General features: G+C 42.0%; 2 protein-coding genes across 26 annotated transcripts in view; both read right to left on the minus strand.

The window, feature by feature from the left end:
* LOC126268007 (protein phosphatase 1 regulatory subunit 12C) overlaps positions 1-8,713 on the minus strand; it is a 319,893-nt gene extending 311,180 nt beyond the window's left edge. For 18 of the 24 annotated variants that reach the window (XM_049973417.1, XM_049973404.1, XM_049973413.1 and 15 more), the window contains exon 1: positions 8,341-8,646. In XM_049973417.1, coding sequence (XP_049829374.1) covers positions 8,341-8,589 — 249 coding nt within the window. In that variant the 5' untranslated portion in view covers positions 8,590-8,646. Of the gene's footprint in view, positions 1-8,340 lie in introns of all 24 variants that reach the window. The other 6 variants (XM_049973411.1, XM_049973403.1, XM_049973415.1 and 3 more) reach the window with 1 other exon arrangement.
* The window catches only part of LOC126268011 (craniofacial development protein 2-like), a 492,966-nt gene that overhangs the window by 7,430 nt on the left and 471,535 nt on the right, over positions 1-14,001 (minus strand). The gene's annotated exons all lie outside the window — the stretch shown is intronic.

Genomic DNA, 14,001 nt, shown 5'->3' on the forward strand with positions numbered 1-14,001 from the left:
GCAAAAGGAAGATGTGCCTGAATTTCGAGCACTTTAAGCACTGCCTAGGGGGAGGGACATATAGTTTAATGTCACAGTGGTAAACCATCACCTTGACCTTTTCGGGCAAATGAATCACCCTCAAAGGCCAAGATGAAGGCACCAGTAGCAACCCCGTTTTCTTTGGGTCCCCTGTAAACGCGCCAGATGAAATGAACACCCGCTGTTCTAGATTGGCACGGAGTCCGTCGTCAGAATGCAAGAGGAGGTCGCGATGGAAAAATAATCGCCTGGACCATGTTGAGGCTTTTATGGGGAGTGACGGAAACAGGACTATTACCCAATCAGTCAAAAGCGAGTAATGTCCAAAACTGGGCTGGGGATACTGCCTGAATCAATACTGCACCGCTTCGAATCACGGACAGCACTGTCACTTCCCGAAACTAATCCTCAAGATGTTCAACAAAATATTGAGGCTTTGTAGGTAGAAAGGAGTCCCCTTTCTATCAGCTACAGACTAAATACCGAGGCAAATATGGCTCTTCTTTCTGTAGCCCTACGTTCCTTCCACAGTGTAGTGAGGGAGGGAACAGATTTAGTGTCATTTCTGTCCACACTGTTCTCTATCCTGCCCTTCTTAAGAGACTGCTGGCGCCGTATGGTCACCACCAAGAGATGGCTTAGCCTGCTTCATTGCGAGTCATCCGCCCTGATGTCACCCACTCCAATCAGGGCCTCTCCCCACAGGTGCCACCCAGCCACACCAAAGGCCACCTGGCATGATGGTCGTTGCCAGGAGTCCTGATGCCCCACGAAGACAGGCATCTACTCTCTGGCATACGTGGGGAGTTTACAGCTCAGGCATCAGCAGTGTGTTCGGTGTGTTTTCAGGGGGTCTACCACCAAATGGGTATACGTCAGCCCCACCACAACTGACTGGCTACTGTGCTGGATACTGGGCGCAGAGAAATCCAATATTGTCGGGGGCGAAAGAGGCCCACAAGACAACAGGAGAAGATGACATGCCCCGGAAAGTCCTCACCCAAATAGTTGAATTACAGATGGAGATGCGAAGCCATGACATGAGGTTCAGGAGATTGAATCTAAGGGCACTATAGGTAACTCATGCACCACGTAAGGCATCCTTCCCCATATGGTCCAAACTTCTGTAGAATTTGGAAAGTGGCAGCTCAAACCATAAAATGGGACCTAAACTTGTAGGGCCGAAAAGTGTGAGACATCTCTGAGTTGCCTCTAACCTCAGGCCTATTCTGACCCCCAAACATGCAGGGGGCCATGTGACTTCTGGCTGTGGAGCTATCTGAAAGGCGTTACATTCAGTGTTTAGATTGCAAATTTAGCTGCATTAAAGACACACCTTGTGCAACACATTCTGAACGTGATACTGGAACACTTCAATCAGTTGTCAAACATTCTGTTTCTCGATTTAAACATGTTGCACAAAAGGGTTGTGCCATTAACATGGAAATTAATAATCCGATTTTATTTTGACTAATGCTTTATATGCAGTTCTTGGCATCAGGACAAAAACCAATTTTTCCTATCCAGTGTGATATGACCTTGCCATGGTGGATGGGTTTACATAACTAACAGCATCATACCTGTACACCTATGCACACTGAGTAATACAGTTTGTTTAATATCAAACATACACTTTAGGCATTGTAGTATGATTCATTTGTCACTTGTAGTCGACCCCTATTAAATTATGATGCTTACTGCGGCCTCTGTTGCTACATTTTGTAACTATGACATTTTCTTCCGCCATACGTTTTCCCATTCTCTGATTATATTCCATTGCAATTTGACATCATTCTGACCTGTGGCGTTATTTATACAGCAGTTTGAAAGTTTAAAATTAATCACCCTGCATATGCACAATACGTTACACTTATGTTCAGAGTGAACTGCTGTTCATTGAAAGTTAAGCCATGGATGTTTTGGAAATCCGCGATTGGCAACTCCTCACCCATCTGACTTCCCCCCCCCCCCCCCCCCCCCCCCAACAGAAACTATCGGAAGAAACAGAACTAGAGTCCTGTCCCGACACAAAGTGACGAGTAGCAAGTTTATCCAGGACTATTTGTCGTGCCCACTCCTCGGGAAACGAATATAGGCGCCGCGGCCGGCCCCCTCTTCCCCCTGAAGCTGAGATTGTGGGTACGGCGTGGAGCACTCCCTAACTCTGTCCACCAGGCACGTGTGCGCCGCCGACGCAATGGTCGTCTCGAGCAGGTCAGCGACGCTCGGCGCGCCGACGCGACGGTACCACAGCCAGGCGCCGGGCTGGCTATTTATAACTCGGCGCGGTCATCACGGCGAAGAACGTCTTATTTATGATCGAGCTAGCGCCAGATGGCCCCACCCTCCCGTGGCATGCGATCTGCCCTCGTCCTCTCTGTTTTACATTCTAGGCGGTACTATTTACGAGACAATGATACTATACATGAGATGTCAACCAGTGAACAGGTGCTGTAATTATTGCTTCAGTACATTCGATTTTTGAAAGTTAACTACAAATTCTAGACAGTCAATTAATAGACACATTAACTCGACGAGTTCAGGCATACGTTTGATACGCACACACGAACAGCTGTGCGACGTATTTATTCTACAATGGCGTTTTATTGTGAAGCAACCGCAGACGGATAGAAGAAGTATGAAAGAGAAATTCGAAGAAAAACGTGTAGTCCCTTCTCCAATACTAAATCTCAAAAACGGTATTCATAGTTTCGAATTGGCAGCATTTGCACATTAGTCAAATGTTTATCAACTGGAAACAACAGTTCTTGCAAAACACGCGCGCGCCAATTGGCACTCTTTTATTGTGATAAAAAGAGTGGTAAATGGACACTTTCGTATTGTGCATTGTAATACAGTTTCGCCCTATTCTGTTCTTAGATGGGTTGTGGACAGTACAACTTTTTATACTCCAGTGCATGTGGAATTGACGAACATTTGCAGATTTGGTCCTGAAAGTGATTCTTGGAATTCATTGAGAAGCACTTTGTCAAGACATCTGACGCCCTAATGGTGTGTTTCCAGGTGTTCAATAGTGTTTACTCCTTAATGTTGGCAGTTGATATTTCTCAGCATTTGTATCACAATCCATTTCTCTCAGGGCTAATGCATGCACGATAGCTCATGTTGCTATTTTTGTGTATGCTAGATATCCCCCTCCCCCCCCCCAACTCCATCACTCACACCTAACATAAATCCCGTGTATTTAAGCAGTATTCACTATTACTGGCATAAGAGCCTCATAAGCAATCTCTTTTGTAAAGAAACTACAGTCTCCCAACATCCTACAAATGAACTCAAGCACACTAAATTATTTATCTACAACTAAACTTTCATTACTGTTCTATTTTGTATCACCATATATTGTTACTTCCTGTTTTGTTTTTAACCAGATGACTCCATATGTGGTGCACTAACACTGTCATCAAAGGCTACTACACTGTGTGCAAAGAGATACCAGTGAAGTAACAGTTAAAGTGTATTTTGAGAATTCTGCATAGGGATGAACAATATATAAAGATGAATGCTAGTGCATAATATCAAAGTTTCAGCACTATTAGATCATCAGCTCACTCATCATGAAGCGACGTCCCCCGTCTTTCCTATAGGCAGAAGGGAACGTAACGAGTATTAGGGGTGTGGCAGCATGGTTCCTGTTCTTAGTCAGCAGCAAATGTATTTGGTTGTGTGTAGCGTTAAGACTGAATAAATGATGCATAATTATTTTTTTTATTTTAAAAAGATAACTTGCTTCCAGTACATACAAATGTAAGAGCACTGTTCATAACTTATAATCGCCCAAAGGAGTGCGTTTGTTAAGACACCTGCCTCAGATTCAGGAGCCTCATACACCAATTTAAGTGTGCCATGTTTTTCAGGCAACTGCTAGGATGGTTTAAAAATTCAGATCACATCTGAACTATCTGTACTGTCCTCTCCTCACTGCACATTCATAGGTCTGTACATATGACATAGATTTTTCCTTGTATTAAGCTGATGGACCCTAAAATATTGTAAAATGTTCCTTGGACAAAGAAACTGCAAATACTGACAGTCTGCCCTTTTCATACATAAACTGACCACATATGTTTGAAGACAGCTATACACTAACATTTTATAGAAGTAGCACAACAGTAAGTTAAATATCTAAGAGCCATGGAAAATTATTTCCACTGCACCTGCTGACATGACAACCATGGCATTGATTTCAAATGTTATTGAATGATAGGGGACACTTACATTCAGAATTTACTCATCCCCATTTTCAAGAACATATGTTTAATGTGTATGGAAACTTTGTTGGATACTCAATAGTAGAAGTTATGGTTAAGTTCCACACTTAATCATCTGTGTAACAGGAACAAAGTACTCAAAAATACTAGAGTAGGAAACTGTTGTAATGTCTCCTAGTTAATTTTTCTGAGTGCTAGAAATTACATGGCAGCATATTCAATGGTGCAGTTCAATGATAATGAGTTGGTACTCAGGAGTAATGCCGACAGGCAAAAGGGAACACATGCCTGTGCCATCATATTTTGTGCACAATCATTCTACAAATGCCAGCAGACAACAGGGTACATTAAATGTCCTAAAATCAATGCCCACATGAAAAATCTGATAAACAGGAATGTTCAATACAAGTTTTTTGCTTTGTGCAGTAGCACAGGTAACATGCCACAAACACCACAAATGTTAGGCGACTGTAACAATGTTATCGGCGATTTTTTTCACCTGGACTACGCTGCAGGTCAGTCCATCACAACAATGAGGTTTTCACAGTTGTCATACTCATCTGTTTCACCAACTCACAATCAAACAGTCACCTTCCAACCTAAAAGCTAGAAATCAGTCTGTCACCATAACCAATTTTTTTCAAGTACCACACTAAACGGCTTTGTTAATGCACAACCAAACTGTTACCTTCCACACTATTTTGGACTAAGCTTCAGATCAATGAGTCATCACAAAACACATTTTTTGGCCTCGCTAAAAAAATGGTAAAAAGGTGACCTGACAGAATCCATTATGTCATTGGCCAAAGCCAACAACTCATACTGAACATTGCTCTTGGTGAAAAAATTATCCAAAATGCATTGTCAAATTTGTGAACATAATCCCACAAAGAATCAAAGCAGTGTCGTGCTACATATGAAAGTAGAGAGAGAGGAAGGCTTCAGTGTTGTGCTCAGTTGACTTTATCCAATTAAACTACGCTAAGCCGCTGATGACTAGAACGTTATCTGTTGAACGAAACAGCAGACAGTGAAAGCTTAAACAGTCATTCATAGTTGTCGTATTATTAATCATACGTTCCAATTAACGTGGATCAATGAAAAAGGAGGCAGCATACAAGATGCTAGTGTGACCTACTCTTGAGTATGCCTAATGCCAAAGCATTTGGGATCTGCACTAGGTTGATTTAAAGGAAGACATCAGAGCAATTATGAGGCGGGTTGCTAGATTTGTTACCAGTAGATTCAAACAACAGTCAAACCTTACATTGACCTTCAAGGCTCAAAACGAATCCCTGGAAGGAAGGCAAAGTTCTTTTCAAGAAACTCTACTGAGAAAATTTAGAGAACATATTTTAAACTGGCTGTAGAATGATACTACTGCCACAAACACACATTTTAAATAAGGACCACAAGAATTATATATGGCAAACTACAGTTAATACAGAGGCATAAAGGCAATCCTTTTCCTCAGCTCGATCTGCTAGTTGAACAGAAAAGGAAATTACTGTTGTTGATACAGGGTATCCTCTGCCACCATACAGTGTGTTATGGAGCATGGATGTGGGTGTATAATCATACACAGCAGTAATTATTTCAGATTTGACACCCAACATAAATAACTCCAGCAGTCTTGGTACAAGAGTCAAGAACATGTAAACAGTCCACTATGATTGTGGCTCCAGTCATCAAGCAGTTTATAAGAACAAGATAATCTATCAACAAAATCTGGGAAAAGCTTACACCAATATTTTCTTGCAGGTACTCCACACAACAGGATTAACTGTATGGAAAAAACTTATTAAATTCTCAGAAATTCCTTGGAACTGAATACCCTACCCAGACAGAGAAAGAGATTGGAGCAGGAAAGCGGCAGCAGAACTAGATTTCTTTATGGAATTCAAGCACTCAGTAAGGATTAAAATTTTCTATTTGTACAAATATCACTATTGAACTACATGCAGAGCCTTCTACAGGAAATGACGACACGATAGTTATTTCACTCTGCTTTAACTCCTCCCCTACCATAAGTAGTTACAACTGCATTATGCATAACTCAGTAGTTTTACAACAGCCCACTTCGTGATATCTGGTAAAGCAATACAGACAAACGCCTCACCGTTCCATAGCTGTCTTCTCTGATACTTCACAGGTAATTTACTATTAATGGCATCAAAATTACTGTCCTTGACTACCACAAGTTTCAACGTCTAGGCTACGTTTCTTAATAGCACAGTTTTCTCAACATAAAAATGTACTACCTTGTGCGCATCACCTTTACTGCTTTCAGAGGTATCAAGAGTCGCAGAAGCACCAAGCTCAACACCGCACAAGATGTCTGTACAATTATTCACATACTGTTGCCAGCAACAAATGTACTCAGTGTCAGTCGCTTACAACACTAAAATTGTCATATGGCAGCAGCAAATAATTAAATGTTAACAAACTCTAAATTGTTTCTCCCGGTATGAATAATGAAGTGGACTGGCTGACCACAATAACTTCCTTTTCTCAACAGAAATAGTTAAAGCAGTTTTCAGTGCCTTTACAACAACTGCAACTGTGCTAACATAATATCTGATAAAAGCTGTTGATGAATACTTTCTCCAAAATAATTCAATTTCTAGGAAAGACGCATAAAATAAAAAAGCACAAGTGCACAAAGGCTGCACTCACAGAATTACATTTACGCCCACAGTTTTCTCATTTTCCATTTGTGATACTGCCAAGAAGGAATCCCATAATAATGCAAGCACTGCACTTGTGCAGGCAAGAAAGGAATATCCTTTCCATTTGTATAAACATTCCACTTTTCTCAATGAAGCTGACAAAGTTTGTCTGCCACACATAAAAGTATTTATCTGTCACTGTACTATGACTGCGATGACAATGATTCAATGAAGACTTATTATTAGTTGACTAACAGGCCAACATAGCATAGAAAGTATTGCTATGCCTGAAACAGGGCCAATTCAAAAACCACAACCACGTCTCAAGCAGCATAATTGCTTATGCACACTCTACATTTTAACGAATCAATGGTGACAGGCAAACAAATGGACATACAAACCAACAACAAAGTACTCTGACTAACTACCATCTAAATGTGCATCCGAACGCCATGCATACATATATGTTTCTGCTTCAGCAGGGTACACACAGACATGCCACAGACATACACAAAACCATAAGATCACAATATTTATTCTTTCGCAATTAACACACTTAAAGCAGTGTCAGTTCAGTTAGTTCAAGTGGATTAAGTTAATGATGTAGGAACCTGTCTGACGCAAATTACATGACTGCAGCAACATCATAGAAGCACCAAGCACATGAAACAGGCACAAAGTGAAATTGCAAGGACTGTTAACTATGATGCAAAAACGAGAAACTGAACACAATATAGAAATTTGTAAACCTTTAAACACCGAGATGACCCGTTCACGTTTGTTACACAGTCCTACCTGATATCCATTCATCTATGAACATACTAATCAATCTGTATCCAGCAACTACTGATAGGTGACAAATGTTTACATATAAATTACAGGTCCTTCATGAAATGGTAAATAGCACTTGGCATCACAACGTAACTCATCTGTCAAGATGCATACACTCTTATGGTGTAGATATCTGCTGACTGATACTACGATACCAAGAGGTAGAACTGTCTCTCAGAATAAAACAATTCATGTATGTAAACAAACAAGAAAACTATTAGTCACCAAGACAAGCACTGATATTTTCTAATACTAATAAAATCCTGCTGTCATACGAAATGTGTTTACCTCAAGCAACGCTAACATAATGTAAACATTGAACCACAAGTAGTGTTGCCACCTTGAGGACAACACAATTAGCTCATTGTTCTAAATCTGCAGAACGTAATTTCACACGGATTCAAACCCTTGGAGAATACACATCATAGTATTCATAGAAAGTTGTTTTAGTAGGACAGCTGTAGACTGTGTCAGCCATTTTGTAACGACCCACTTCAATAACAGTCAATTCATTATGATCTGGCTCACAATCACTACTACGCATGACATTTTGAAATTCCACCAAATGGCGAGAGCGCGTCTGTTACCTGATGTAACGCCGTCAGCCCATCTACGTTCGCTGTATCTATGTCTGCCCCTTTCTGTAGCAAACGGAGAACCTCTTCCTTGTCTCCGGCAGCACACGCAGCTAAAAACACACATCCCGCAGAAAATTGTATCTTCTTTTTCTTCCTGTTTGGTGTTCCAGGCACACGGTTCGTTTCTGATTCTTCCCAACGTTTCAATTGTTCAGCTCTTTTAAAGAGAGCTGAGTTCGACCTCGTCTCAATAGACATGACTACCTACACTCCCCATACGTTTGTGTAACTCAACATGGAGGGAGCGGTTAAGAAATAAACTCGCTGCAAATTATGCAATATACTGGCTCCAACTGGCGAGCCTAAGTCAAGGACTTTGCTTAACACACATCTGTGACGCGACAGCAGACACTGTTCACAACCGACTCGGCTGTAGTAAACCAGAGCTCAATTCCTGTCTCAAATACTGGATATGAAACTGAACTCCACGTATCAAACAATTAATATGAAGCCTCGGCGGAAAAAACCCAGATAACTCGCATTTTTACAAGTTGAGTTATTGCTACAGATCGATTACGACTAATTATATGCATGTTAGCTAAAACCTACAAAAAAAAAGAAACAAACAAACAAACAAGCGTGTCCAGAGTAGCATTCAAAGTAGTTTTGCTGTAAGGAAAAATAACTGGGTTAAGTCAATTTTTTCAGAGGAAAAAAAGCAGGCAAGTCAGTGGTGACTCGTCCAGCACAGCACAGCAAACTGGATTCTGATGTAATCTCTCGCCCGCAGTACATTGGAGCTAAGTAAAAACAAAAAGAAAGTGAAATTAGGCATAAACTTTGCAAAAAAAGTATGCCAACCAGTTACATTTGCTTTAAGTGGCAACTTGCGATGTATTCGTTCAATATCCACGTTCTTGCAGCAATCGAATCCTTTCTTTATGTTTATCGTGAATGCATTGCAAAATTCCTTTTTCACTTCGTGACTTACGTCTTGGATGAGGACACTGCAGAGGATTTTACAGGGTGTCTCATGTGGAATGGCCAATATTCAGAGATATTGTGGGAACGATGATTCGAAGCAAGAAACTCGCAAACATACAATTTACAATGCATGCCAAGAGCTATAAGCAGTTGTTAGTAGAAGAGATGTGTTTCACACAGCGAAGATGAACATGTATTTTTACTTCTTGAGGTAAGCACATGAGAGCCCACCTTTACTAGACAAACTTTGGTCCATACTATCTCTTCCAAAATATGAAAAGCAAAGAGCTTGCAGTAGAAACATCTGTTTCACAGTACTGAAGATGAAGAAGTACTCATAGCTATTTAGCTATGCATTTTAGAGCCACGTTTAGTAGATTTTTTTGCTTCGATTGATCGTTCCTGTCATATCGCTGGATATTGATCATTCCTGCTGGGACATACTGTATATTTGTGGTTCTGTTGATGGTCAAAATACAAACTTCAGTGTCTCCCCTTCATTTATAATGTGACTCTCAATCACATTGGTGACCTGAAGAAGATAAACCTCACGTTCCATGCCATTCTTATTCAGAGTGTGATAAAAATGTTAGATTGTGGAATGCAAAGGCACTGACGCAATTTCAAGAAAATGAACAAAGCAGCCAGATGTAGGCTTTCTTGACTTTGGTCAGTGTTAATCAAGTAATAAGAAACACTGCTGGACTCAAATTACACTGCAAAATTCCGTCTATTAAATTATCATCTGAATACAGCCACTGACGAATACTGAAATATCAACCAACTTACAACGAAGGCATGCAAACTGATACAATCACAATGTCAACCAACGAATAGGCATCTTCAACTGCCTGTATCTGCTTATAATGGTGTATTTGAGTTCAGAATTCCTTACTTGATTAGTGAACAATGACCTAATACTTAAACAAGAAATTAAAAACCCATGTTAGTGCAAAACAGCTACTCCTTGCTTACTACACCTTTTTCCAAACACACATAAATTATCTAATAAAGCTGTGGAGTGAACCTACTGGAGATAAATGAGTCACTATTTGGCAGAAAAAGCTATTAGATGCATGTATGGCCTACGAACAAACACTCTATGTATAGTGCCTCGGTTACTTGATTAAACGTTGGGACTGAGAAATATAAATATCTCCATAAATGAGTGATCTGAAGCCTAATAATGTTCATCAAAGCCAATATTTTAACTTAATAAAATCTAGCAATTCCTATGCAAATGAAATCAATACCCTCTATGTTTCCATGAAATTACATAAAAATGCTCTAACTATTTTAGCCATAAAGAGCAAAGATGTATTTTAAACATTACAACACTGAGAACTGAATTCTTTCTGTTTTGAGTAGAAATTAGTTTCATATAGGTTCTGACGTGATTTGGAATAAAAATCGTTTTCTTTATCCTTTTTGATATTACTTCTAGAGTGTCTCTTCGCAGTGTTAACCCAAGCTGCGGTTAATGTGGTTTTAGGAGATTCCTGAACAATCAGATACAACATGTCAGCTTTGACTAATGTTGTCAGAATTTACTAGAGATGATGTATTGTCCAGTTTTAACAGCAAAGGCAAATGTTGAGAAACAAAGGAATTCAGGACATAAAAAACAGATGGTAGACATATATCACATACATTCATATTTCGAATGTTGTGTTAAGGATATCGTCTATTTAATCATAGTATCCTATTCTTCAGCTGACCTATATAGATGAACTGAAGGATGAGATGCTAGTCAGAGGCGACTTCAACCTACCTAGTATACACTGGGATGTCTATGGATTCATTACAGGCGGTACAGACAAGCTGTCATGTGAATTACTTTTGAACACATTATCCGAAAACTGCCTTGAATAGCTAAATCGACAGCCAACACGTAATGGAAATATTTTAGAACTGGTAGCCACGAACAGTCCAGACCTCATCGACGGTGTCAGTGTTGAGACAGGGATTAGTGATCATGATGTTGTCATGAAGACTATGGTACGAAAGTTAAAAAGACGGTCAAGAAGGCTAGGAGAGTATTCTTACTAGAAAGAGCAGATAAGTAGTTGTTAGCATCCCACTTAGTAAATGAATCGACTTCATTTACTTCCGGTACGATGGACGTGGAAGAATTGTAGGCAAATTTTAAACACATTGTAAATCACGCATTGAACAAGTATGTGCCGAAAAAGTGGGTTACAGATGGAAAAGACCCACTGTGGTTTAACACCGCAATTCAGAGAATGCTCAGGAAGCAAAGGCAGTTGCACTCGTGGTACAAGAAAGATCGGGAGAATGAGGACTGGCAAAAGTAAGTAGAGATTCGTGCTGATGTAAAAAGATCGATGTGCGAAGCATTCAACCTCTACCACCTTCATACCTTAGCAAAAGATCTTGCTGGAAACCCAAGGAAATTCTGGTCTTACGTAAAATCGGTAAGCTGGTCGAAGGCTTCCATCCAGTCACTCACTGATCAGTCTGGCCTGGCAAAGGAAGACAGCAAAACAAAGGCTGAACTTTTAAATTTAGCATTTGAGAAATTTTTCTCGCAGGAGGGTCGTATAAACATACCACCGTTTGAATCTCGTACAGATTCCCGTATGGAGGACATAGTGGTAGACATCCCTGGGGTTGTGAAGCAATTGAATGGGTTGAAAATAATTAAATCAGCAGGTCCTGATGATATTCCAATTCGGTTTTACAGAGAGTACTCTATTGCACTGGCTCCTTACTTAGCTTGCATTTATCATGAATCTCTTGCCCAACATAAAGTTCCTAGCGACTGGAAAAAAGCACAACTGACGCCTGTATAAAGAAGGGTAGAAGGACAGATCCTCAAAATTACAGACCAATATCCTTAACATCGGTTTGTTGCAGGATTCTCGAACATATTCTCAGTTCAAATATAATGAATTTCTTTGAGACAGAGAAGTTGCTGTCCACGCATTAGCACAGCTTTAGAAAGCATCACTCCTGCGAAACGTAACTCGTCCATTTTTCACATGATATCTTGCGAACCATGGATGAAGAGTATCAGACAGATGCCATATTCCTTGACTTCCAGAAAGCGTTTGACTCGGTGCCCCACTGCAGACTCCTAACTAAGGTACGAGCATATGGGATTGTATCCCAGGTATGTGAATGGCTCGAAGACTTCTTAAGTAATAGAACTCAGTACGTTGTCCTCGATGGTGAGTGTCAATTGGAGGTGAGGGTATCATCTGGAGTGCCCCAGGAAAGTGTGGATTGGTCCGCTGTTGTTTTCTATCTACATAAATGATCTTTTGGGTAGGGTGGATAGCAATATGCGGCAGTTTGCGGATGATGGTGTGGTGTACGAGAATTTGTGATTGGTGTAAAGAACGGCAGCTAACTCTAAATATATACTCCTGGAAATGGAAAAAAGAACACATTGACACCGGTGTGTCAGACCCACCATACTTGCTCCGGACACTGCGAGAGTGCTGTACAAGGAATGATCACAGGCACGGCACAGCGGACACACCAGGAACCGCGATGTTGCCCGTCGAATGGCGCTAGCTGCGCAGCATTTGTGCACCGCCGCCGTCAGTGTCAGCCAGTTTGCCGTAGCATACGGAGCTCCATCGCACTCTTTAACGCTGGTAGCATGCCGCGACAGCAGGGACGTGAACCGTATGTGCAGCTGACGGACTTTGAGCGAGGGCGTATAGTGGGCATGCGGGAGGCCGGGTGGACGTACCGCAGAAATGCTCAACACGTGGGGCGTGAGGTCTCCACAGTACATCGATGTTGTCGCCAGTGGTCGGCGGAAGGTGCACGTGCCCGTCGACCTGGGACCGGACCGCAGCGACGCACGGATGCACGCCAAGACCGTAGGATCCTACGCAGTGCCATAGTGGACCGCACCGCCACTTACCAGCAAATTAGGGACACTGTTGCTCCTGGGGTATCGGCGAGGACCATTCGCATGAAGCTGGGCTACGGTCCCGCACACCGTTAGGCCGTCTTCCGCTCACGCCCCAACATCGTGCAGCCCGCCTCCAGTGGTGTCACGACAGGCGTGAATGGAGGGACGAATGGAGACGTGTCGTCTTCAGCGATGAGAGTCGCTTCTGCCTTGGTGCCAATGATGGTCGTATGCGTGTTTGGCGCCGTGCAGGTGAGCGCCACATTCAGGACTGCATACGACCGAGGCACACAGGGCCAACACCCGGCATCATGGTGTGGGGAGCGATCTCCTACACTGGCCGTACACCTCTGGTGATCGTCGAGGGGACACTGAATAGTGCACGGTACATCCAAACCGTCATCGAACCCATCGTTCTACCATTCCTAGACCGGCAAGGGAACTTGCTGTTCCAACAGGACAATGCACGTCCGCATGTATCCCGTGCCACCCAACGTGCTCTAGAACGTGTAAGTCAACTACCCTGGCCAGCAAGATCTCCGGATCTGTCCCCCATTGAGCATGTTTGGGACTGGATGAAGTGTCGTCTCACGCGGTCTGCACGTCCAGCATGAACCCTGGTCCAACTGAGGCGCCAGGTGGAAATGGCATGGCAAGCCGTTCCACAGGACTACATCCAGCATCTCTACGATCGTCTCCATGGGAGAATAGCAGCCTGCATTGCTGCGAAAGGTGGATATACACTGTACTAGTGCCGACATTGTGTATGCTCTGTTGCCTGTGTCTATGTGCCTGTG

Source organism: Schistocerca gregaria, chromosome 4 (assembly GCF_023897955.1).
Source record: "Schistocerca gregaria isolate iqSchGreg1 chromosome 4, iqSchGreg1.2, whole genome shotgun sequence".
In the NCBI taxonomy this organism is placed as follows: domain Eukaryota; kingdom Metazoa; phylum Arthropoda; class Insecta; order Orthoptera; family Acrididae; genus Schistocerca; species Schistocerca gregaria.